Source organism: Neophocaena asiaeorientalis, unplaced genomic scaffold, assembly GCF_003031525.2.
Source record: "Neophocaena asiaeorientalis asiaeorientalis breed wild unplaced genomic scaffold, Neophocaena_asiaeorientalis_V1.1 scaffold5, whole genome shotgun sequence".
In the NCBI taxonomy this organism is placed as follows: Eukaryota; Metazoa; Chordata; class Mammalia; order Artiodactyla; family Phocoenidae; genus Neophocaena; species Neophocaena asiaeorientalis.
The window spans coordinates 12,599,763-12,624,650 of record NW_020174698.1 but is presented as its reverse complement, the minus strand read 5'-3'; the positions used below and the strand labels follow the sequence as shown (position 1 = coordinate 12,624,650).

The 24,888-nt window shown below is 36.4% G+C and overlaps 1 protein-coding gene across 3 annotated transcripts in view; it reads left to right on the top strand.

Moving 5' to 3' along the window:
* CLVS2 (clavesin 2) overlaps positions 1-24,888 on the top strand; it is a 64,867-nt gene that overhangs the window by 28,927 nt on the left and 11,052 nt on the right. For all 3 annotated transcript variants that reach the window (XM_024759059.1, XM_024759060.1, XM_024759061.1), the window contains one exon: positions 23,297-23,407. In XM_024759059.1, the coding sequence (XP_024614827.1) occupies positions 23,297-23,407 (111 nt within the window). The remainder of the gene's footprint in view (positions 1-23,296; positions 23,408-24,888) is intronic.

The window sequence follows — 24,888 nt, the reverse complement described above, 5'->3', positions numbered from 1 at the left end:
ACACTGGAGAAATCTGATAGGTTGGGGTCAAAGTGGGATGGACTTTGAATTTAAACTGTATTTTATGAAGACTGGAGAATCAATGAGTATTTTAAGTGAGAAAACAAATCATGGAAAATGGCCAACTGAAAAACTAATGTGATATAATTCATTTGTTCATGACTTCAGCCCACCAATATCTATGGAGTGGGATAATCTTAAAGAAAGAAGTTGGAAAAGTGGGAATTTAGGAGACAATTTTATAGCAATCCAGCCCAGAGATGCTGAATGTCTGCATTAGTTCAGACCAAGTGATATGAAAAAGAAGAGGAGGGTACTTTTTGTCTGTGTCCTTTCCGATTCACATTTTTTCCCTATCCTCCTTTAAATCTTTGTTACCTCTCACCGTTGTTTTCTCCAAAGATAAATCAGTGGCCCTGCCTCCAACTGGACCCTGTCCAGTTCCTCCTCAACATGGACGTGGTAATCACAGTTGTCTTTCTAAAACATGATCTAGTCACCAGACACTCTCCCCCAGCCCATGTCTTTGCTCACATTGGTCTCTTTGAACAGACGAGAAGTAAGGGTTCTGGCATGCTCCATAGACCTGGAGCTTGTCAGGCTTTCCTTAAATGAAACAAACCAGAGGTTTTGGCGAGGCAGCGGTTTGGGACCCAAATTAGAATGCCATCCAATTTGCAAGGCAGAAATAGAGACACAGATGTAGAGAACAAATGTATGGACACCAAGGGGGGAAAGTGGCAGGGGGGGGGGGGTGGGGGGATGAACGGGGAGACTGGGATTGACATGTATACACTAATATGTATAAAATGGATAACTAATAAGAACCTGCTGTATAAAAAATAAATAAAATAAAATTCAAAGAAAAGATGCTCTTAAAAATTAAATTAGTTGTTACTCATGGTAAAGCCTTTTGTGGAAAAGATTTTCTTGAAAAGATTTATACTTTCATTTGCTCAAGATCTGATGATAATTTGTATTTATGATATTGAATGTACAAAAAAGTGCATTCTGTTTTATAAGACTTTTTAATGAATTAATTTTCTTCTAAAATCTGATCAAATGTTGGTAAATTATAAACAACTATTCACATATTTTAAATATTTAAGGGTTACAGATTCATGACTAGATTCTTCTTTTTCCTGTTGACTTTCTAGACTAATACTAAGTACAAGTGAATGGAAAACCAAGTAAAAACCAAATAACAGAGAGCAAACTAATGTGATCTTTCTTATCTAATTAGGATGCTATTTCTTGGCATTTTATGTCATTCTGTATTGGGCTCTTGACCATTCTATATAGATCTAAATTAATTTCAGCAGGTACACAACACAGGAGCACATTCTATGTCAGATGCTGTCATGAAAAGCTTAGCGTAGACGTGGCTAGAATCTTTAGAATCTTAGCATTTGAAGGAAACGTAGAAGGCACACAGGCCATCTTATGTAAGAATTACTTCTGTGGTAGTCTTAAGAGATGATTCTGCAGCTTCCGTTTATACACAGTCTGAGCCTGCTAGTGCAACACCTCAAAAGGCAGTCCTTTCCATCTCTGAGTTTGGCAACAAAGCTCTTTCTTAAATTCAGCTAAAATCTGCTTCTGAATCTTGCACCCATTGGTCCTTATACCAACTCATGAAGACAGGATCAATGCTACTGCACCTAGTACCTGGCCTTTTACATAACAATATTTCAAAAACATAGAGTGTTGTTCCTTTGAACATTTGGAGCTATCTGATATTTTTTATTTTATGATTTTCTTCTCCAAATACCAATGGCCTGTTCCTCCATCCTTTCTCTCATGACAAAGTTTCTAAATAGTGTATCATTCTAGTTTCCTTCTTCTAAATTCAAAACTTTTTTTTTCAGTTTATCCCCAAGTAAAAATATAATTACTCCACATGTGTTTGGATCAGTGTGGCAAATATTTGCCACCATTAGTAAAGTATATTATTAAATAGCCAAAGATGATGTTAACTTAAAATCGCAAATGCTCTGTAAAAGTGCAAATAACATACTAAAGAGGGAGAAAGGAAAGGGCAGTTATATTTTTCTTAAGGAAAGGATTAAGAAAAAAGATATCCATAGAAGGCCCTGGAAGGATTTTGAGAGAAGGGAAATGCATCGTTAAAAGCATTACATGCCGAGGGACAGTTAGGGGAAAAAACAGAGATGAATATGTACATGATGTACACGATGGGTATTAGCAAGTAGATTAATTTAGTTGTATATTAGCATTCATGAAAAAGTAAAGTAGGAAATAAGGTTGCAAAAGTTAATTGATACCAATAGTGTAAGGTCATGAATGCAACGCTAGAGTTCAAATTTTTTTCTGTGGATGATCAGTCAAGTTTTTGACTTGACAGGGAAAGTGTATTTTAATAGAAAATCTGGCGGACCTGTTATAAAGGATAGGTTAAACAGAGGGAAACACTGTAACAGTTGCAACATGCTGTTGGTTCACTTAAGCATATCATCAACTGTACTTATAGCAAATACTGTCTGATGATGGAATTCACAGGTAGCAAGGAACCTGTGTATTAAAACACAGATTGATGAGGCAGTTTTTGTTAAAACTACTGTGAGAATAGTTCTCATGAATCATCTTACATGGACAAGGCTATTGGACTTGGAGATGCATCATCCTTACTTAGCGAAATGCTCATAACCTCTGTACACCAGGCCTTTAGCGAGCCGTACAGAGAGCCGAGTCAAAGCTCTATCACAGCTCTGCAATACCGACTGGAAAAAGGCAGGAAGTTACAATTTATCACCATCACACTGTTGCCTTATAATATCCCAATGTCTCCTTTTATGTCATTTTTTTCTTATTTCTTTGAAATAGTCTTTTAAATAGGCTGTTAATAAAAGTGTGTACATTTTGTTCTTTTCTTCTTCAATTCTATCTGTGTCTGATCTTTGATCTCCCTCTGGTGTTTGATCTCATCTCTGGTCTTATGGAGCTATTATAAGAGACGGATAAGAGACTGGATTCTTGAATTCTTTGCGTAATATTTAATCTCCAGTGGAGTCCCAGTTATCCAAGAACCTTATCTCAGGTTCTGTTTTAATGTTCTCAGCACTATGGGAGAGAGAAGCAGGAATGAGTCATGTTGAAGTCAAGCTTTATGCCACCTAAACTATATGTTCTTCAGACTCATATATGACTGCTCAGAGAATTGCTCACTCCCCGCTAGCTAAGCATAATGGTCAGCCCTATCTTCAGTAACATTTTCTTTAGATCTCCTTCCCTTTGTCTTTTTTTCATAGCTCCAAACTGGACTTTGCTGTCCAGGTAGTGTTGGAGTGGAACCAAGGTGGGAAGATCCAAATGACAGCACATGCTTTCTTCTTCACATTAATATCTGAGACTAAAACTCGCTCTGCCAAGCTAGATGGAGTAAATCCTAGGGCCTTAACTGCTACTTTGCTTGCTACGCGTTAGGACGGGGTTGAAATCATTTTCTAAGGAGAATCTTAATCCTGTCTGAAAGGTTATCATTCAGCTTTTCACAGAGTAGAGGAAGGGTGAATTTCTGTTGTGTTAGGTGTCTCTATTAGGCCACCTCTAAACGTTGCTTGTTTTCACAAGCAAATGCCAATTCTAATTCCAGCTCACATGTCTACTCACAAACCTGACGAACTTCTAAGTGACTATTTCCAGAAGATTTTCAGGGATTATAACTTCAAATTCTGCTGCTAAAACACTCAGGGCTATATCTTTACTAACTAGTACTACATATACCTTACTGCATTAGTCTCATTATTGAGAATCTTGGTCTTATTTTTCCTTCTTTTATACTTAACTCCATTTAAAAATATTATATCAAGATATTTACTTCTTCATAAAAAATAAAAGAGCTTATAACTAAAAGTAGAAGACCTTTACTCACGATTCACTGCCAGTATCTTATAGTCATCTTTTCATAATATTTACTCATGAAATTCTTTTTATTACTTTAAAAATCATTTTTCTTTTAGCCCAGTCATTTTCTCTTCTAATTTGTCTAATTGCTTTCTAGTTTTTCTGCATGACTATCATTCTGTATTGTTTTTCAGTGAATTCCTGGTTTAAATCTACTGTTTCTTGTTTAAAATCTCTTTCTTCTTGTTCTCATACCCATCTGTATTGCCTCTGTTTTATTCGTTAGACTTTTAAATCCTTCAACTATTCTAAAAATGCTTTGAAATAATTTATGTGATCATGTTTTTTTCTCCACTCCGCTCACTATTTATGGTTTCATTTCCTCAAAAATATTCCTTTCCCATCATTGTAATGAAGTCTCAGGAGTAAGGGAGACAAATGCACATGCTCAGTCTGTCATTTTAAATCAGAAACTACTCATTTACTTTAAAATAAAGTTTTGTATCATTGTAAGCCACCAAAATGCTCTCTGGTAAAACATAGAATATAACATTTTTATTTCAACTAAATGGCAAAATCCATGGGTGGAAGAGATGGTATCTTACGCACCATCACTAAGGGAATGGCAAAAAGTGGGGCTTAATGGATGTTCCTTCAATACATATATCATCAATAAAATGTGAAGCTCTTTTTTGCTTAAACTAAGAAAATGATAAATGTGTGTGTTGGCTGTAGAGTGACTGAAGCAGTGTCACTGCTACAGGAGTATGTGCAGTATTTTCTTAGTATGATACTTAACTCTAATATTCAAAATTTGGTCTCTTTCTCACTAATAGACAAAAAATTATAGCAGAGTGGACTAAGAAGTAGATTTGAAACTATGGTAGAGTCCATGCTCACCTTAACTAACAACAGTTTGATTAGAACTTTAATCCTTTAAATTTTAAACTTTCTGTGTCTCAGTTTTCTCAGTTATAAAATTAAGATCATGTAATGACAGACTTGTCCAAGAGGCTATGGGCATTCTGTATATCATAAACACCAAAGGTTTATTTGTTGTCTGTTTTTTCTGTATCTATGTCAGAGTTTTTTAAAAAATTAATTATTTCTTAGTTGTATATTTTTTCCTAGTAATTTTTCTCAACCTTTAGATATGTATTTTTTATTTAGGTTTGGGGTTTATTTTTTTGATGTTGGCATATTAATCTTTTTTTGCTTTAACAGAAACATTTCAAACTAACATTATTTGGCTCATGAAATTGAAAGGTATAAAATGGCAAGTAAATTTTCAGCTTTTTCTAGGGATGGAATTGTTTCCTTAAAAATCAACTTTTATTTATGTTTCAGAGAACAACATAGTGATATATTTGGAAAATAGTTTTAATTTACATCTTGAGAAGAAGTAGATTTTGTTCTTTTTGTGTCAAATTTATATAGCTACAATAATATTAGATATAAATATTAGAACGTTGAACTGGTAGAGGGATAAACACATAGAAAAATGGAGCAAAATAGAGAACCTAGAAATAGACTTACACAAATATGCCCTGGTTTTTTACAGAAATGTGAGAGCTATTCAGTGGAGGAAGTATAGCTTTTTCAACAAATGATGCAGGAAGTAACTGGACATCCATAGGCAAAAAAATGAATCCCGACTTAAACCTCAAACTTTATGCAAAAATTAAATCAAAATGGATTATGGAATTAAATGTAAGACACAAAACTATAACTTCTAAAAAATCAAAGAAAATCTTTAGGATCTAAGGCTAGGAAAAGGTTTCTTAGACTTGATGTTGAAAGCACAATCTATAAAAGAAAAAATAAATAAATTGAACCTCATCAAAATTAAAGAAATATTTACTCTGTGAAACACCCTGTTTAAAGGATGAAAAGACAAGCTACAAGCAAGGAGAAAATATTTGCAAACCACATAACCAAGGAAGAACTTTTATCTAGGAAACAAACAACTCTTAAAAAGTCAACATTTGAAAAAAACCTCCAATAATAAAATGAGCAACGTAAATGAACAAATATTTCACTGAGGAGGATATACAGATGACAAATAAGCACATGAAAAGATGTTCAACATTTTTGCCTTTAGGGAAATGCAATTAATACCACAATGAGATATCAGTATATACCTACCAGAATAGCTAAAATAAAAACAAAATTAAAAACAGTGAAAATACTAAATGATGGTAAAGATGCAGAGAAACCAGATGTCTCATACATTGCTTGTGGGAATGTAAAATGCTGCAGCAATTCTGAAGATCAATTGGCAGTTTTCTATAAAACTAAATATGCAACCATATCACCCAGCAATTTCACTCTGGAGCACTTATCACAGATAAATGAAAACTTACGTTCACACAAAACGCTGCACACAAATATTCTTAATAATAGCCCCAAACTGGAAACAACCCAAATGTCCTAAAATGAGTGAACGGTGGTACATCCATACCATGGCATACTAGTTAGTAATAAAAAGGGGAAAAAATGACTATTGCTACATAAAACAATTTTGAAGTATATCAAGGGCATTATGTAAATGAGAAAAGCCAGTCTCAAAAGGTTATATACTGTATGATTCTACTTGTATATAAAATTCTCAAAATAACAAAATTATAGAGATGGAAGACAGATTGATGGGGATTGGGGTCAGGTTGGGGGTGACTCTGGAGGGGTAGCAGGAGGGAGCCCTGTGGTGATAGATCATTTCGGCATCTTGAATGTGGTGAGCTACACAGATGATACAAATTGCATAGAAATACGTACAAACACACTCACAAATGAGTACTTGTAAAACTGATGTCATCTGAGTAAACTTTGTGGATTGTACAAATATTCCATTGGGCGAGGAAGGGGGAGTGGTGCAGGGGGTCTCTTTCCGTTTTGCAGCTTCCTGTGAGTCTATAATTAAAAATTTAAAAATCAGCGAGTAAATAGATGAATACAAGTACCTTCTGAATGGTTAAAAAAGTGAAAATATTATAGAGTCTGGATCTCACCACCAGCATCGTACTTAAAACAATAAATCCCTGTTGAATGAGAAATAAACTTTTATTACCTCTTTTGAAGAAGACCATAGAATAACATTCAGAATAACATTTTTATTTTGCATCGTTGAAAGAAGTAGAATAGTTTTTCCTGTTTTGTTTTGTTTTTGATCAGATCTATATGGCAGAGACTATTGGAGAGATAAAAGCAACACTTTTTAAAGTAAAATCTACTCCTTTGGTAATATTTACTTGTAAAGCAATTTTTTGATGACTTTACCTAAAGGTGGGGGTTATTTTTTTAGAGTTAATACATAGAACTTCATGTGGAGCTTTCCATCAAATACATACATATGTACGTACATGAACACAGATAAGACCCATGTTAAAGGAATTGTAAGTAGATGATAGAAAAAAAGGAATATGATCAAAACCTGATCCAATGACAAACTATATGGATGGGGTGCGGAGAGTGTTGAAGTTGGAGAAAAGGTGTAGCTGTCTGTGTTTTGTCTCCAAAATCTCTGGAATCCACCTAGATTGTAACTCACGGTTGAGCCATGGACTATTCTAAAGATTAAAGAGTGAGTTTTTAAAAATTACACTGAACAAAATATCAGCCTAAATATGTCACATACTTCAACTTTTTAAATGACGTGCGTTGCCCCAGTCAGATTTACACGTTATATAAAACAGATAAAACCAGCTTTGTCACTAGTTCAGAATTGTTGTGTTCCCTTCAAGGGCAGGTGAAGGGCAAGGCATGCAATCTCTTCTACTCATGAATTGCGAAGAAGACGTTGAAGCTACGGAACTTTCTTAAACACATACATCCATGCATACAGCAATCATTGGAAATAACAGTTCTTTGTTCAGGAAATCTGTGCTTTCTTGAGGATTTTCTGCAACTTTGTGTGGCTGGGCTAGAATTTTATTTTATTTTTTATGTATATACCGTGACTGAGATTATGGAAAGAAAGACCACAGTTGTGTGTGGTCACCCTGATATGAATGCTTGGACAAATAAAGATGTTTCCATATCTTGTTCATGCAAATTGGCACACCAGGGACTAATATGAACTCTCCAGTTCTGTGCACTCAAGGAGGCCCTGAGTGCATAGGAATGCTATGGGGGGACAGTAAGTGCCAATCTTTGACATCTCCACTCCGATGAAATGCACCATGGTGCAACAGCTTGTTAAATACAACTTCCCAAGGAGCTTTATTTGTAGGAGGAGTTTGCAGCAATGTGAAGGCAAACTTCCAGGGAATAGCTTTGGATGATTATTACTGCCAATAAAGTCACAGAAGGTAAAGCAAAAGGAAGAAGAATCCTATACAGCGCACATGAATTTCCTGTAGCTTTAATTAGAATCTTCTCAAAGTAACCAAAATCGATAAGTATCTTTGATTCTGTAATAAACACAAGGAAAGCACAGTAAAATATTTGAAGCATTGAATTAGAAGTTCTTTTTTTTAGAGGTACATTCATTACGAGTTTTCAGATTTTGGAGGCGGTGGTGGGGGGGGTGACCATCCCAAGCTATACCCTTGCTTTCTTCCTGTTGTAAAATTAACAGGTAAGAGAACGTAAATGTTCCCAGATTAGCTAAACTGAGGAATCATCCTCCTTACCCCTGGCCTTGCAGGAGACATTCAGAGACCAAATGGGAGCTCCTCATTAGCAGTGTCAGGCAGAGGGGCTGCCTACACCGTGAGCCTCGGCCGTGCTGCTTTTCATATGTGCTTCTTTGAAGGACACGTGCCTGAACATCTTTAGAACCTCTCAAGCTATCTTTATAATCCACTGCCTCACAATCCATATGGACACCACATAGTCTTGGAAGGAGTTGGTAGAGCTAAAAATGTCCTGGCAAATGATTGGAAAACATCACACTGGCTTCAGTGACCTCTTCTCTCCAATGCCGGCAACATGATATTGGTCAAGAACTTCAATTAGGGGGACAAATGTGTATTATTATCATTTTTAAATTTACAGGTGTCTGTAGCCTTTTAAAATGTTTTTCAGTGTATTCATGAATCTCCATTTTTTGCTCTGTTTCTGCTTTTCTATATCTCTACTCCAGTCTGAGCTATCCAAACTTGGGGACATCTCCACATGGCCTACTGCCACTTGAAATTCGACAGATAACACTTCCTCTCAAATATAATCCTTTTCCTCTTTCAGTTTCTAGTACAAGTAGTGGTCTCTCAACTAACCAAGATTAAAATGTAGCAGCCTACTTTCAGCCATTCTCTTGTAGGCTCCCTCTTCTGTCTTCACCATATTTCTGACGAGTGTATCTTGTTTTCCTTTTATAGTTAACACCTTAATATGACTCGCATTCGCCTTTGTTACCTGCATAGTGCTAATAGGCTTGACCTCATGTGTCCATCCTCCCTGTCTCCCTACCTGATATCAAGTAAAGTAGGACATTTTGCAAGGCTTCACCGAACGATTGGGCAGGTGAAGACATAAAAATCAGTTTCATATTCCAAGAAATGTGCACCAGAGACACCCAGGACTCTTATTCCATCCTTATCTCCATTAGTTTCCAAGTCTTACTCCAGCCCCGTCCCATCCCTTGCCCTCACCACCTTATCTCTGCTGCAGGTGGACCTGGTTGATGGATGTGTGTGTCACACATCACTTGGTCATTAAAAAACAAAACTACAAAACTAATACTAATACAAAATAGTTGTTTTTTATTTTTAACCTGAGACAGAATGTCTCTACATTACAATGGTTGCACTAAAACATAAATATTAAAATGTCAAATTTCCATAACAAACTACACAACCCTGCTAGATTAATGTTCCCACAGCACGACTCCAACATGCCACTCTTCTCAAGGAGACCTAGTGCAAGGTACACACGGACTCTTTTGTGAGACAGCTTGGATGGTACAGTGGACTGCGAAACCATCTTGCTGACAGCCATGCTGTCAACACTTCTTCACACTTACCTTCAACTCCAGACAAACAGTCCTGGCAACGGGATCCCAAAGCTGGCCCAGTCTCCCCGTGTCTAGTCCCACTCCTCCTTCTCTATGAGATGCTCTCTTCCACTCACTCTGTTGCCTCATCTACAGCGACCAGATTCTCATTGACACCCTAAGATTTATTCCAAATACTACCTCTTTTGGGAGTTCTTTCCTCATCATTCCAACTTCTGTTCAATCTGTCATCCTTTCTCTCCTTTAAACCTTATAACATTTTGTGAACATTAACTTTCCTTGGATTACATTACTTATTCTCTTTACCAGAATATAAATTCCTTCAAAGTAAGGACTCTGCTTCATTCATATTCCCCTTATGTTTCCTAGGCTTGAGCAGTTTTCAGTAAATATTTGTTAGCGTTAATCAATGCTTAGAGTTCTGTGTTGTCTTTGTATTGATTTTTAAAAAATATTTCTCTAAGTGTGTGTGTGTGTGTGTGTGTGTGTGTGTGTGTGTGTGTGTGTGTGTGGTGTATGGTCATTTTGGAACATTTGAAAAATATAAAATATACAAAGAATAAAATAAAAGTCACCTAGTATTCTATTACACAGAGTTAACCAGGCCAATATTTGATGTATATTTCTAATTCTTTTCTTTTGTAGTCTTTGTTAAAATAAAGTTTTTTCCTGGTTTATTGCCTAATATTATATTTTGATTGTTTTCCGTTATTAAGAATTCTTTGAAAATGCCATTTCAATGGCTCTTTAGTATTATATATTATAAATACACTATTCATTTATTCACTCTTTTGTTAAATAAATTTAAATTGTTTCCAGTGTTTTCCTCATTATAAAATATGTACAAAACATTCAAGTACAGAAAATTTTGCCCAAATTAATGATAATTTCTTTATAATTTATTTCTAGAAATGGTATTAGGAGAAATAAAGTATATGCTTTGAGGTTTCTTTCAGGAATGTTTCACCAATTTCTATTTCCTTAACAGAATATGACAGATCCTGTCTTGCCAAACCCTTGCAGCACTGAGTTTCACCATTACAAACAATCTTGGCCAGTTTCACCTGCCTGATGTAGGCAGGAGGGAGTGTCCTGAAATATTCACTTAAGGATTTCTGCCTAATTACTTTTGTAATTTGCTCTTCTGAATTCCTCTGGCTGAAGTTCTGCTGCTTCATTCCCCTTTGGCAATTTTGAATATGAGAACGTTAGCATTTCTGAATGTGTGTTACTAAAGTAGTTTAAAAGTCAAGTGGGAGACCTAATTCATTATTGATATACTGGCTGGGGGTAAAAGTAAGGCTGTCTTGCTACAGCTAACACATAGTTTGAAGCCACAAGACTCAAGGTACAGGTCATAGAAAATCACTATATATTCTATTTTGATTAGAAATGGCACAATTAACTGTGACCTTTGCTTTGTGTTCAGTTTTAATAAAAGAACCTAGTGTTTTTATAAGGTGGTTTTTTGTTTGTTTTTTTGCGGTACGCGGGCCTGTCACTGTTGTGGCCTCTCGCGTTGCGGAGCACAGGCTCCGGACGCGCAGGCTCAGCGGCCATGGCTCACGGGCCCAGCCGCTCCGCGGCATGTGGGATCTTCCCGGACCGGGGCACGAACCCGTGTTCCCTGCATCGGCAGGCGGACTCTCAACCACTGCGCCACCAGGGAAGCCCAAGGTGCTAGTTTTGACTTTGGGTTCTCTCCTGCTGTTATAGTTGATTGAAATTGGTACATCACGGAGGGTGAAGAGGTGTGAGAATGGCTTTGTGTCCTGTCCTCTTGGCTGTCTCACCTCCCGCATGTACCAGGCACACACCAGCAGAGACTAACTTAAGTAAGTCTTGTGTCTTCGTGTCAAGGCTCTGTTGCTGTGATTTGTTTCAATCTGTTTTCAAGCTTCTCTGACAGAAAAAATAGCTGGGGAGAATACCAACTTATTTTGCTCATGAAAGAGAAATCTTCTTGTTCATTCAGTTATGTGATGACTAAACATGCTACAAATTAATTTTCAGTGTTGGTTATACTTTAAGAAACTTTTTTATCAAGGTAGTGCTCTTTCGAGGAGGAATATTTTATATAATATCCCACTTTAAGTTGTCTGTATTTTACTGTACTCAAGACTCAGACATACCCTTCCATGTGCAAAGTTGATGTCACTGTGTCACCAGTGTAATTTGAGAGTTTTATCTAGGCATAGGGATTTATCCACTGTTATGTACCAACATTGTGTTCCAGGGTTCCTCACAGGATGGGAAGGGTTGTACTTGAACCAAAGTTAACCAACACCAGATGATCAACTATAGGCACAAGAACACAATACTAAAACAGTGATTTGTCTGGAATTAGAATATACCTGAGATTTTGAGAACAATTAGTCAGTTCCAGCCCACAAATTTCAGAGACCCTGATCATATAGTCATAATGTACTCTCGTAGGCTTTCTCTCCATAGTAATCCCTCTGGTCTATTTAATAATTCTGATTATGTGGCTGAGAGGAAGGGACAGGAATACTTTTGCTGACAGAGACATTTACCTAATAGGTATGTGGATTTATCCCTGGAACCTAGAAGCCAAGCGTGTTATGGATTACCTCAATACATGTGTTCGAAACATAGCAGGAATAGGAAAAAATGGAATAACATTTGTGTTTTTTCCTGTGGAATTAGTGTATAACCATTATTTACAAGTGATAATTTACTGGTGAGAGAGGAAGTGAGGTTATTCTTTGTAGATTTAGGCAAGCAAACTATACTGTATTTAAGATTTTTATAACAAAATTAAAAATTGGGAAATGATGGTCTACATTAAAATTACAACAATAAGAACATTACACGATTCTCATTTTCATGTGAGCAGATGATAATCGCGTGCCGTCTTGTATGAGGAAAGGATCACTCCTTCCCTTTCTCTAGGCCTGTAGCTTTGTGAGCTGGAGCAGTCCTTGGCCACCACTGGGTTCTGAGTGACCCAGAGAAGTTTCCTCCTAGACCTCTGGAGTGGAAGTTGGAAGACTCTCTCAGTCCAAGTAATCACCGAAGCAATGCAGTCAAACGCTTCTGCCTTCAAAATGTTGGTGTGAGACCTGCTCTCCCTACAGCACATGTCCACTCACAGTTTAAAGGACATGATAATTTAATACCTTAGGATCCTATAGCAGTTTTCCTAGTTATTTGCATTGAGAAGATAGAGCCCTCCATTGAGCCCCTCTAAGTTTTCTTTTATGTTCCCCAGAAAGGAGAATATCAGGCAACATCATTGCACTTGCACTTGGCGATCATTTCAAATTAACTTAAAAACAAAAACAAAAACAGAGAACACCCTCAGACAAAACTGAAAAAGAACAAAGCTAGCATATCTCTATAATGGGAACTGAATTTTATAAAAGGAGAGTGACAGGGCAAAAGAGACATTATTAGGAGTCGTGGTGCCATAAAATCTTCTTTAGCCAAGTATCGATGCATATAGGATGAAGGAAAGTGGCTATTTTTTAAAATAGAAATGTTGTAAATGGTATGCATTTGCCTTTGGGTAGAGCACATTCTGTTGATCACCCTTAATAGAAATTCATGTTGACACACTTGTATTCATGATAGACACTTTAAACAATAGCTGACATTTTGCCAGAGGTCTTAAAACAAACAGATACTGTAAAGTTTGCAAATGCAAATCTAAGAACATCAATTTTCAAATTTAAAAATTTAACATAAAAAGTTATATTTTAGTGTGTATTTGGATTTAAGATTTTAACCTTTATAAGGGTAGAATCATTTCAAAATGTATTCATATCTCAAAAATTTTTAATTCTAAAAAGAATATCACTTATTAATGGGAAATTAATGATCCTATTCATCACTCTTTTAAATGATCCATCATAGTTAATCCATGTTTCTTAAAACACTTATTAGAATTAAGACACTGTTTTCTGAGGAATCATAAAAATTTAAGTCTGTAATTTACATGCATTTTGTTTCAGAGATTGCTCATCAAACAAAAAGCTTTGCTAAGTGCTTATTTTGGAATACCATGTGATATATCTTTGAAGGCTGACTTGTTTCCTGAAACAGGAATTCACTAGTCATTTTCCAACCATTCGCTTATTGTCTTCTCTTTTCTCTGATGACAAACTCTAAATGTTAAACAAACTGGTTGTAGAAAATGTTAATCATTATTGTTTCCCTACATGTCAGAGCAATTACTTCCTTTTGGTGAGGTTTTGTTTCTACACAATTTTTTTCATCTAAGTTCCTTTATTTGATGCCTACCTGGATAGCATGAGGTTTTAATGGACAGTTACAAGTTAAGAGGATGGAGATGAAGCATCCTCCTGCATGTGTACGGTTTCAGTGTAAACTCTCTTATCTCCATACCAGGGTCAAGATCCTTTGTTTTCAATGTCACTTACATTCATTTACATATGGCTTATTACCAGTCGTGAGACAGGCACAGAAAAAGACATACCAATTAGCTGATAATTAAATACTTCCCTGCCTGTCTTCTTGCAGTTTGGCAGAAGGCACTAGTTAGAATGTTTTGGTAAAAATTTTTGTTTCCCTTGTGAAAGCAGTTGAATGACTTGCCTGGATCTGTCTGTCCACTATTGATGGCACTAAATATATGGGATCACAACTATAGTTCCATTCTTTTCAGTTGCAGACTCTGCGCAGGGTGCTAGTGGTAGGGAATGGGAGCAGGGCTTTGGAACTAGAACAAACGTGATTTCATTCAGGAATCTTAAGCTTCTGAAGATGGGTACAACATGTCGACAAATAGCTAGTACAAAATTCTAGAAGACGGATGTGAGGACTTCCCTGGTGGCGCAGTGGTTGGGAGTCTGCCTCCCGATGCAGGGGACACGGTTTCGTGCCCCGGTCCGGAATATGAGATTAAAATACTATTTTACCATCTAGAAAGAATACCCTCAATATACATATTTAGCAAAACATTCTACGGTTAGCACGTCAAAGTAGACCAATCGTTTTTTTTTTTTTTTCAGATACAAAATGAAATTTTACTCATAATGAAACGAATCACTATAAACTAGACATTTTAAGAAGCTGACACATACCACAAATATCATAAAATCTATACAAATAACATAATATTCTTAATAACTACTGAACACCATCTTTTATATCTTTTTTCTCTTCACCTTTTGATTGCATATTTTTTATGCTTTCTTTTCAAAGTTTTTATTTTTATTTTTTTAACATCTTTATTGGAGTATAATTGCTTTACAATGTTGTGTTAGTTGCTGCTGTATAACAAAGCAAATCGGCTATATGTATACATATATCCCCATATCCCCTCCCTCTTGTGTTTCCCTCCCACCCTCCCTAGCCCACCCCTTTAGGTGGACACGAAGCACCGAGCTGAGCTCCCTGTGCTTTGCGGCTGCTTCCCACTAGCTATCAAAGCAGACCGATCTTAAGAAGTTTGAACATATCTGAAGGAAGCTAATGTTGATCCTCCCTAAGGAACCAGTAGTACCAACTGCTACAATAATCACCTACTTTCTATACCTACTCATACTTTTAGAGAAAGTGATATCGTGTATGTTGCACACATATGAGCCATTATAAAAAAACTATTATCATAATTTCAGACTGTTAGAGTTTCATGTCATCTATATAAAACATAACTGAAAAGAAATGGAGACATACCCCAAGATAGTTAGAGTATTGCTTTTGTCTCTAGGTGGTAAAGTTATGAGTGACTTTTTAAAAATCATATTTTGGGCTTCCCTGGTAGCACAGTAGTTGAGAGTCCGCCTGCCGATGCAGGGAACACGGGTTCGTGCCCCAGTCTGGGAAGATCCCACATGCCATGGAGTGGCTAGGTCCGTGAGCCATGGCCACTGAGCCTGCGCGTCCAGAGCCTGTGCTCCGCAAGAGGAGAGGCCACAACAATGAGAGGCCCGCGTACCGCAAAAAAAAATTATATTTTATTTTGTGTTCAAAATTTCTACAACAAGCGTGTTTTATATTTATTCTAAAAGCTTCATAAAAGAACAGTCCAATATTTTTGATCCTAGTATAACTTCAAAGGTAGAGTTGTGGAATTAAAGGTGTAATTTCTAGGTGCTGGTGCTACAATTTATTACTAAATGCATTTTGCCATAGCGCATATAGTAGTTGAAACTAAGTGCTACAAAAAGTGCAAGAAAAGAGGAAAAGAAAAACAAACATTAAAAAAGGCCGAATAGATTTAATTCTGAATGGGTGAGTTACAAATACAATTTTTGCCTATGTTCACATTGAGGACAATTCTTAAACCCAGTTGATAAGTTTAAGAAGAAGTTGAGGAACCATAGACAGTCTGGTTTAGGAGTCCTAGACAGTCTTACTTGTGAAACAAGACCAGAGTTGTGATGTAATAATAGAAAAGTTCATTTTCCTCATATTTATTACCTCAACCTTTAATTACACCAGAAACTATATTGATTTATGTTCTCAAATCTGACAATTTACTCATAGTAGTGTTAATCTTAATACACAATTTTTATATTTCATCAAAATCAGTTAAAAATTTGAGTTACATGCTAATAGTTCAGATTCTCTAATTGTTTTTTTCTTGAATAGCTAGATATTTAGGGCAAACATATTTTTTTTTTGCTAGAAATATGTGAATAATTCTCTTATGTATATTTGGTAGATATAAATATGTTTACCCCTCTATATGGTGCCCATGATGCCAAAGTCTCTTGTGTTCATAGTGTTTTTATGCCAATGAGGAGAAGATCAAGGCTTTGCTTTGACTGAGCTCATTTTGCAGTTGTTTGCCATGGCAGTCAACTCTTAAGAAAACCCACATATTACATGCTGGAAGTACTTCCAAATCCATCTTCTCCCAAAGAAGGATATTTATTTGAGTTTGTGGTCAGCAGAGGCTTGGAGACATGCCGAGTTCCACTACAGCTTTGGTGGGTCAAGTTTCCATTAACTGAAGAATTCAGGCCAGACAATCTGTACCTCAAGCACAAAGTGTTCTGCTCAAGGAAAAACGAATGGAAGTAGGTGAATTGGCAAAAGCTTTTGGAAGGTAGAAATTCTATTAACTCTTTTCAGCCCATTTTGGCTATATTCTCATTAATTGCAAAGCACTTATTTCCTTGTCTCCAGTGAAGAGCAGTGTGGCCAGAGCCAATGATCAACATACTGTATATTCTTAATATTTTGATTATTATTTTGTACTATGTAGTGTTATTTAGGGCCAAACAATTGCCCAATAAACTATATTATAAAATTACCACCGCGGTCATTTCCACGTGTGTAAAGTGGGAGTTAATATGGTAGCTCAGCACCAAGAAGGTGGGCTCAATGAGTGGCACCAATGGTGAGCCATTAGCAGTCCTGTTAAATATTGTTCCCATGTTGCAGATAAAGAAATTGTAGCTCAGAGAATGTAACTAGTTTACTTAAATAATAAATATCAGAATGTATTTCATTTAATAAATATTCATCTAGCTTACACACACATTCACATACACAGGTTTTCAAAATGCTGGGAGTAGAAGGATGAATCAGGCACAGTCTGGATCAGCATTCAGTGCGCAAAACAGAAATCTCTCTGGATAGTTCAAGGAAAAATGGATTTAAATGCAGTGAGTGAGTGCTTAAAACCTCACTGGAAGAGCAGGAGGAATGAAAATTACGGAGGACTGTGACTGCTCTCTTGGTTTTGAGGTCCCAACCCTGCAGATATGATTCAGAGGTCAAGAAACTGATGTCTTCACCCTCTTACTGCTAATGTCCCAGCAGACGTTTACCTTCCAGAGGTGGTAACTAGAAAGTGGAAGGTGGTGTGAAGACACTACTGTAAACAATTGCTCTTCTAGAGCTTGCTTAGCAGCTGTCATTGCACAGGAAGGTGACTGCTGCCTCCCTTTAGTCCTTTAAATCTTATTCAAGTGCATCTCATTGACAGATCTCACCTGGTCAGAACCCTAGCTAACATAGATTCCTGTTTTAGCCTTCCATCCCCTGCTCTGTTAGGTGAGGCATGAAGTAGGTGGAAATGGATGCCAGGCCCAGCACCAACAGACCATATGGAACACACAACCTCTGCACTCAGAGAGCTCACAATTTAGTAGTGGAGGCAGGTAAATAAAGAGACAATTTTAGTATCTCATGGCAAGTGCAGCGATGGACTTAGACACTGTGATGGTAGAGATGGGCTTTGATGTGAGAGCAGTGGGATAAGTCAGGAAAAGGATCAAAAGAGCTTCCTGGAAATTATGTTGCCTGAGCTAATTCTTAAGGGATTAGTAAAAGCAGATGAAACAAAAAGGGAGGGATGCGTATGGGAAGGAACAGAATCAACAAGTGATAAAACAACATGTGAACATGAACAGACATGAAGGGGATGGGGGAAAGTGACATTGTACTAAAGAGTGGAATGGAGGTAGTGAGTTTCGGATTTTGCTGTGATCACACTAGCATCATATGGAAGGTGAATATGAAAATATGAAGCTACACAGAGGTAGGGTGTAGCTGCAAGACCTGAGGTGTGATCAGAAATAAAGGGGATCAGACTTCTGGTTTCCAGTTCCTAATGTAAACAGCTTGGAAGTCACCACTCTGTCCTAACAAGGAAAAAACTGAACAGACTGAAAAATCAACAACTATTCTTAGATCTATAAAAGTGGTGTGAGGACACAGGGCAATCCCCTACCCCCCAGGATTAGAGAAACAGGTGAATACAGGGAGTCTTGGCTTATTGGGGCAGAAAGTCATGATCAAAAACCTACGTGGGAACCAATCTGGGGAAGGACAGCCTGAATTGTTAATGACGAATTGCTGGAGGCTCATTGTATAAAATGCTGAGAGTTAAAAGCTCCAGGGAGAGGAGCAGGTATAGGGGGGCCTTCCACACTTTTGTGAGATTTACCTCCAGGACCTTGACCAAGTTCTCACCGTAAATATTTGAGAAAAATCTCCTTGTGTTTGCATCAGGAGGAGGGGAAAAGGGACCATTTTTACATATACCAGAGCACTCTGCTCTACTCATCAAGGCTTGCTCTCAGGAGAAACCAGGTAACCAGAACCTAACCGGCTGGGGTATTATTAGAGCTTAACTGACCTGTGGGGGAGGGAAACTCCCAACTTTAGTCTTCCACATGGGAAAAGGCAAATACCCAACTCCAGGTACTTTAGCCATCCTGCTCCACCCAAGCGGGGAGGAAAAAAAATCAAGAAACTCTTGTGAGTTAACAGTCCACAGGCACAAGATCATTAAAAGCCCAAGAGCTAATCCATTGGACTATAGAATGCTTTACCTTCCCCCACCTCTTACCATTTTATTACTGAAGGCCTTTTACAATAGTTCCTTTTACCTGGTACATCATGCCTGGCTATCAAGAAAAAATTATGAGTCATAACTGAAAAAAGATGGAAAACAAAATTTGAAGAGACAGGGTAAGCATCTGAATGAGACATGGCAGGGATATTGGAATCATTAGACTGGGAATTTTAAACTATGGTTAATACGCTAAGGGCTTTAATGAATAACTAGACAGCATGCTAAAACAGCTGGACAAGGTAAGCAGAGAGGAGGAAATCCTAAAAAAGAACCAAAAAGAAATGCTAGCGATCAAAAACTGTGACAGAAATGAAGACTTCTTTTGATAGGCTTTTCAGTAGACTGGACACAGCTAAGGAAAGAATCTCTGAGCTTGAGGATATATCAATAGAAACCTCAAAAACTGAAACGCAAAGAGAACAAAGGGAAAAAAAAAACAGAACAGAATATCCAAGGACTGCAGGGCAACTACAAAAGGTGTACCATGTGTATAATGGTAATACCACAAGGAGAAGAAAAAGAGAAAGGAAATGAGTAATATCACACTGAGGAAAGGAAGGAATCAAGTATTATGTTCTTGCTTTGGACTTTGATACCTTTTTAACACAGAGGTACTGTTAAGTCAGAATTTTAACCTAGGTCTACTTGATTGCAAAGTCAGTGCTTTCCTTTCTCTTTCACACTGCCTTAACTGTGATTTGGTACTGACCAAGTCATTCTGTATTGAAAGATGTGTCCAAGGAATCCATGGCATCATGTGTAAGTTATGTGTTTACATGTGTATATTCTTTGTTCACAGTAGAAGGCATGACCTCAAGTGGTTCTCAAAGTTTAAAAATCACTGAGCTAAGACTTCTGGCTTAAAAACCTGATAGCTGGTGTTCATTAAGTTTTGTTCTAGAGATCAAATGCTCACTCAGGAGTATATTTTAAAAGTGTACTAAGTAGTTCTGCTTTAGGTAGTGCTGTAGGTTAAAAATTCTTAAAGATCTCCCTGCCATGAAGCACCAAGGTATTGAATAAATCACAATGAAAATATGTCTAGGTGCTCTACTGAACTCTGGTGAACATAAAACAAGTCCCAACAGAGACAAACACATGGAGTCTATTGGAAAGAAACAGAATAAGGGAAGCTTGAGTGGTTCTGGAGGCCAATGTTGACTGTAGGAACCTAGAGTTTTGGAGAGTAATGATTGCTGGGGGTGCGCGGTGGGCAGGAGAAGACGTGAGGCCTGCACACACTGAGGGCAAGTTGGGGACTGGATGTGAGAACCTGCATTCCTCCAGGTGCTGCATCCTTAGGGAAAGGTTGTGCTGGGGAAATCCCTGCTGGCCAGGAAACATTTAAGGAACCTCTCTGCCTCTCCCATATCCAGGGATAGAACCTAGTGGGAGCTAATATAGGTCTTGTCGGGAGAAAAGCATCCTCAAACTAGCTCTTTCAGGATTCCCAAGGATTAATATTAGCCAAATATGATCCACCATAAGCAAGATATCATGAACAAGACCAGCAGAGATAACAAATTCAGGCCTTCAAGGACCCAGAAACAAAACACCTCTGTGTAAAATGGTTATGTTATCAAACAATGTTATTAATGATGGAATTAAAATAAGCAAAGACGAAGCAACTAACAAATTAAAGTGTCACGAGAATCTATTTTACACCCACTAGATTGGCAGAAGTTAGAAAGATGGATGATACCAAGTGTAGTATGTGGAGCAGCCAGAACTTTCCTGCATTACTGGGGGAGAGAGGAGTATAAGTTGGTGCAGTTTGCTCCTAACAATTTTGTAAAGTTGAACTGTATACACTCTATGACTCAACGTTAACACTTTTAGATAAATACCCTGCACATACACCTGAACATGCACAAGAGACACTTCTGAGAATGAAGTCTGCGGAGCAGCTGTGTTGGTGATAGCAAAACAAACCGAAAGTTTGGAAAACAACGTGCAGGGACAGAAGAAAATAAACTGTGGTGTTCCATACAATGGTATGCTATACAACAGTGACAATGAACTATAGCTATGCACAACGTGTTTAAATTTCAAATACAAGGAACCGCAAAAACACTGTTACCCGACCACATTGACTATGACATTTTTATAAAGCTTAAGTACTTAAAAAATGTAACAGTATGTTTTAAGGGAGATATATATATATATAGCAAAAATATGCAACATAAAAATATGATATTTATAACATTTATAAAATAAAATATTGATATAAGCAAGAGAAATCCTTATATTTGAAATACAATGTGAAATTTTAAAATGTGGGGGAAATGAAAGAATATATAAATACAGTGATCTTCAAAGTTACCAATTATATTCTATTTCTTAAGCTGAGTGGAGGGCACATATTAGTATTCTCTTTATTATATATACATTATTTATCTTCATTTTATGTATAAAAATGTCATAATTTTAAAAGACACTATGAATCATATATACATATATGATTCATATATCCCCTCTTTTCTGGATTTCCTTCCCATGTAGGTCACCACAGAGCACTGAGTAGAGTTCCCTGTGCTATACAGTATGTTCTCATTAGTTATCTATTTTATACGTAGTATCAATAGTGTATGTATGTCAATCTCAGTGTCCCAATTCATCCCCCCCCATTTCCCCCTTGGTATCCATATGTTTGTTCTCTATGCCTGTGTACAGTAGAAACTAACACAACATTGTAAAGCAACTATACTCCAATAAAAATTTTTTAAAAAGTAACCTGCTATGTGGAAGTCAGATGTATTTTTTCATATGAAAATAAAAGCATATTTAGCTGAAAAAATAAAAAAATTAAAAGACACTATGTCTGCATTTCTACCTGATTCATTTCTGTTTTGTAATACTCTTGATGAATGAAAGCTACAAATTTATAAAAGAAGTAAGACATTGACATAAAATAAGACACAGCTTACGAATGTATTTATTATTTGAAATACTGTGGTTTTTTCATAGTATGTTATTCTCAAAGATAGAAATTTTGTTGCAGAAAAAATGTTTGTTGACTCTAAAAATCAATATATAAAATGACTAATTAATTTCTAATGCTCATAAGCGTCCCCTAAAAACAAAATAATTTAATGATGTTACACCATGCATGTTTTTAAATCTTTTGAATCTTGTTCAAGAGAAAATTTAAATTAAGAAAATAGATCTACAATCATTTCAGTTTCTTCTCTTTTGTTCCTGTTTATGTTCTCAGTAGAATCTAGATGTATGCCAATTATTATGATGCCACTCAAGAGACACTTCTAGTGGTACAGTTTTTTAAAGGAGACTTTTGTAGTCAGTTCAGCGTGGAATGGTGAACCAGTAGCAAAATCTATGTCCATTTACGTAGAATCCGTAGCTCTGTCAAATGTTGTAACTTATTTGGCTTAAGGATTCTCTTCAGATTTGGGGGTGGACTTGAGATGCACCTATTTAGTCACAGAAAGGAGGAAAACAACTCTACATCACTTCAAATGCAAACCTTACATGGTTGAGTTCTTGCTGAAGGAGAGGCTGGCGTTGTGATAGCCCCATTTTACTCCTGTTGGGTGAGCTCAGAGGGTTTAACTTTCATTTAACTTGGCAAAATGCATGTGCAAATTTCTTACACTATAATTCCAGGTTTTTATTTTGCTTAAGCGTGTTTCCTTTTTTTGTAGTTGGAATAAGGAAAGGAGTAAAGTAAAAGTAAAGTTGGTAATAAAATAAAGAGAATAAAGTGAGTTTTGATATCTGACCGTCGTCACATTATAGATAACTACATTGAAATTTAATAAAACATTTTAATTTAAATACATTTTAATAGACACTTATCTAACATAGATTCATTATTTGACAAATTTCTATAGTCATTTACTTATATGTCTCGGTCTATAATGACTGTTAGCAGTTTGCAGGCTTAAAACGTGGCACTCCTAAAAATGCTGAAATTCCTATCAACAACCTATTCTTGAGAAAGATGTGCTTTATTACATATTGCTTCAGTTTCTGTATGAAAGTTACAATGATTAATTGCAGTAAGGTTCTTCCTAAGGTTCTTCCTTCTTTCTTCTCCTTAGCTATACACATAATCATTTAAGTATACGGAATAACAAATTTATATACCATATGGCCTTCCCTAAACCTTCTCAGTGTTTTAAAGCGTGTCTTGATTTTTTTTCCCCGCCATGTTACTCTAGGATAGTTTCCCAGCACGATTTGGAGGAATTCATTTTGTCAACCAGCCATGGTATATCCATGCCCTGTATACCGTGATCCGGCCTTTCCTGAAGGAGAAGACTCGGAAAAGGGTATTTGTTTGCTTCTTTGTTTTTTTATTTCCTTTCTGCTCCCCCATTCAATAAATTATGATGCATACTGTATGTATAACATGTGCTGTGGTAAAATGTGTTTCTGTATTGAATATAACTCTAAAAGATAACATAAAAGATATTTTACAAAATGTAAAAACTTGTGCTTAATTCTGAACAGTGTATCTGTGAAAGAAATACTTAAAAACTAGCTCTCTTGCTTTTCCACAAATGGGGAGAACATTTTAGCACATTCATTATACATTAAAGCCTCAGTTTAAGAGTAAAAAAAATTATACCATGTTACTATATTGTTATTGGTACACTTAATTTCAAGTAATATGCAGGCAAAAGTTATAATTTTTTATGTTATAAATAGGCGTTAGTTATTTCACAATATATATTACATTGAATATATTGAATTTTGTGATCTCTAATATAATTTTGTAGTGATTGTCTTGATCAATCACACATTTCAGAAAGAATACTAATGTGTAGAAATTTTAATATCTCTTTAAATTACAAGTTACTTGAATTCCAAGATTCAATTTTATCCAACAATGAGGATATTCAAAGTAGGTTCCAAAATAATCATTTTTCTGAGAATAAGAATATTTATATAAATTATTTAATGCAGTGCATGGCACATTGTAAATACCGAACACATTTATCACTACTGATAATATTTTAAAATGCATTTTAATGTACATTATTTCATTTTATCCTCCAAACATCTCTGAAAAGTAAGCTTAGTAAGCAACATCTCCTATTGAAAAGCTGAGGAAAGTAAGTCTTAGGATGGATAAATAACTTGCTTATTCATTTACACAGCTGTAAAGTTGTAGAGTTAACATTTGAATACAAATAGCTCTGCATTTAGAGATATTTTTACCACTGTGCTGTGACCAATTTTCAAATGATTAGTTCCACAGGAAAATATAGTTACTTCTAAACCCATAGGGAAGATAATTTTCCATGTTTCTCATGAATGAGAAGGCACTTCAGGTATCTCAGTGCCATAGAAGCCTTACTGTGAGTGTGAAAGTGAAATCATTGTTAGTATGTGTCGGTGTCAAACATTTGTGAACAGAGAGTTTTCTGTTTATGAATTTGTTGAATATGTTTTAGCAATTTAGGAGGAGGAATTCTGTAAACAATTATAATTTATATTAGGAATTATTTCTACCACCAAGATTCATATTAATTTACATTTTATAATTTGGAAAAATGTATTGATGTGCCTCAGAAAAAACACTTTCAGCATTGTTTTATGAAGGCATGATCAGGTGATCCAAAATACCTGCTGGGGCTTTTAGCACAAGTTGTACTAATGAATGCTTTTGTAGTGTTCATGCTTTGCCGCATGCTGTTCTAAGTACTCTTGGCATGTTAACTCATTTAGTCCCTCCAACAAAGCTTTAGGGTAAGCATTGTTATTTTCCTCCTTTTATAGATGGGAAAATGAGGCATAGAAGGTGAAA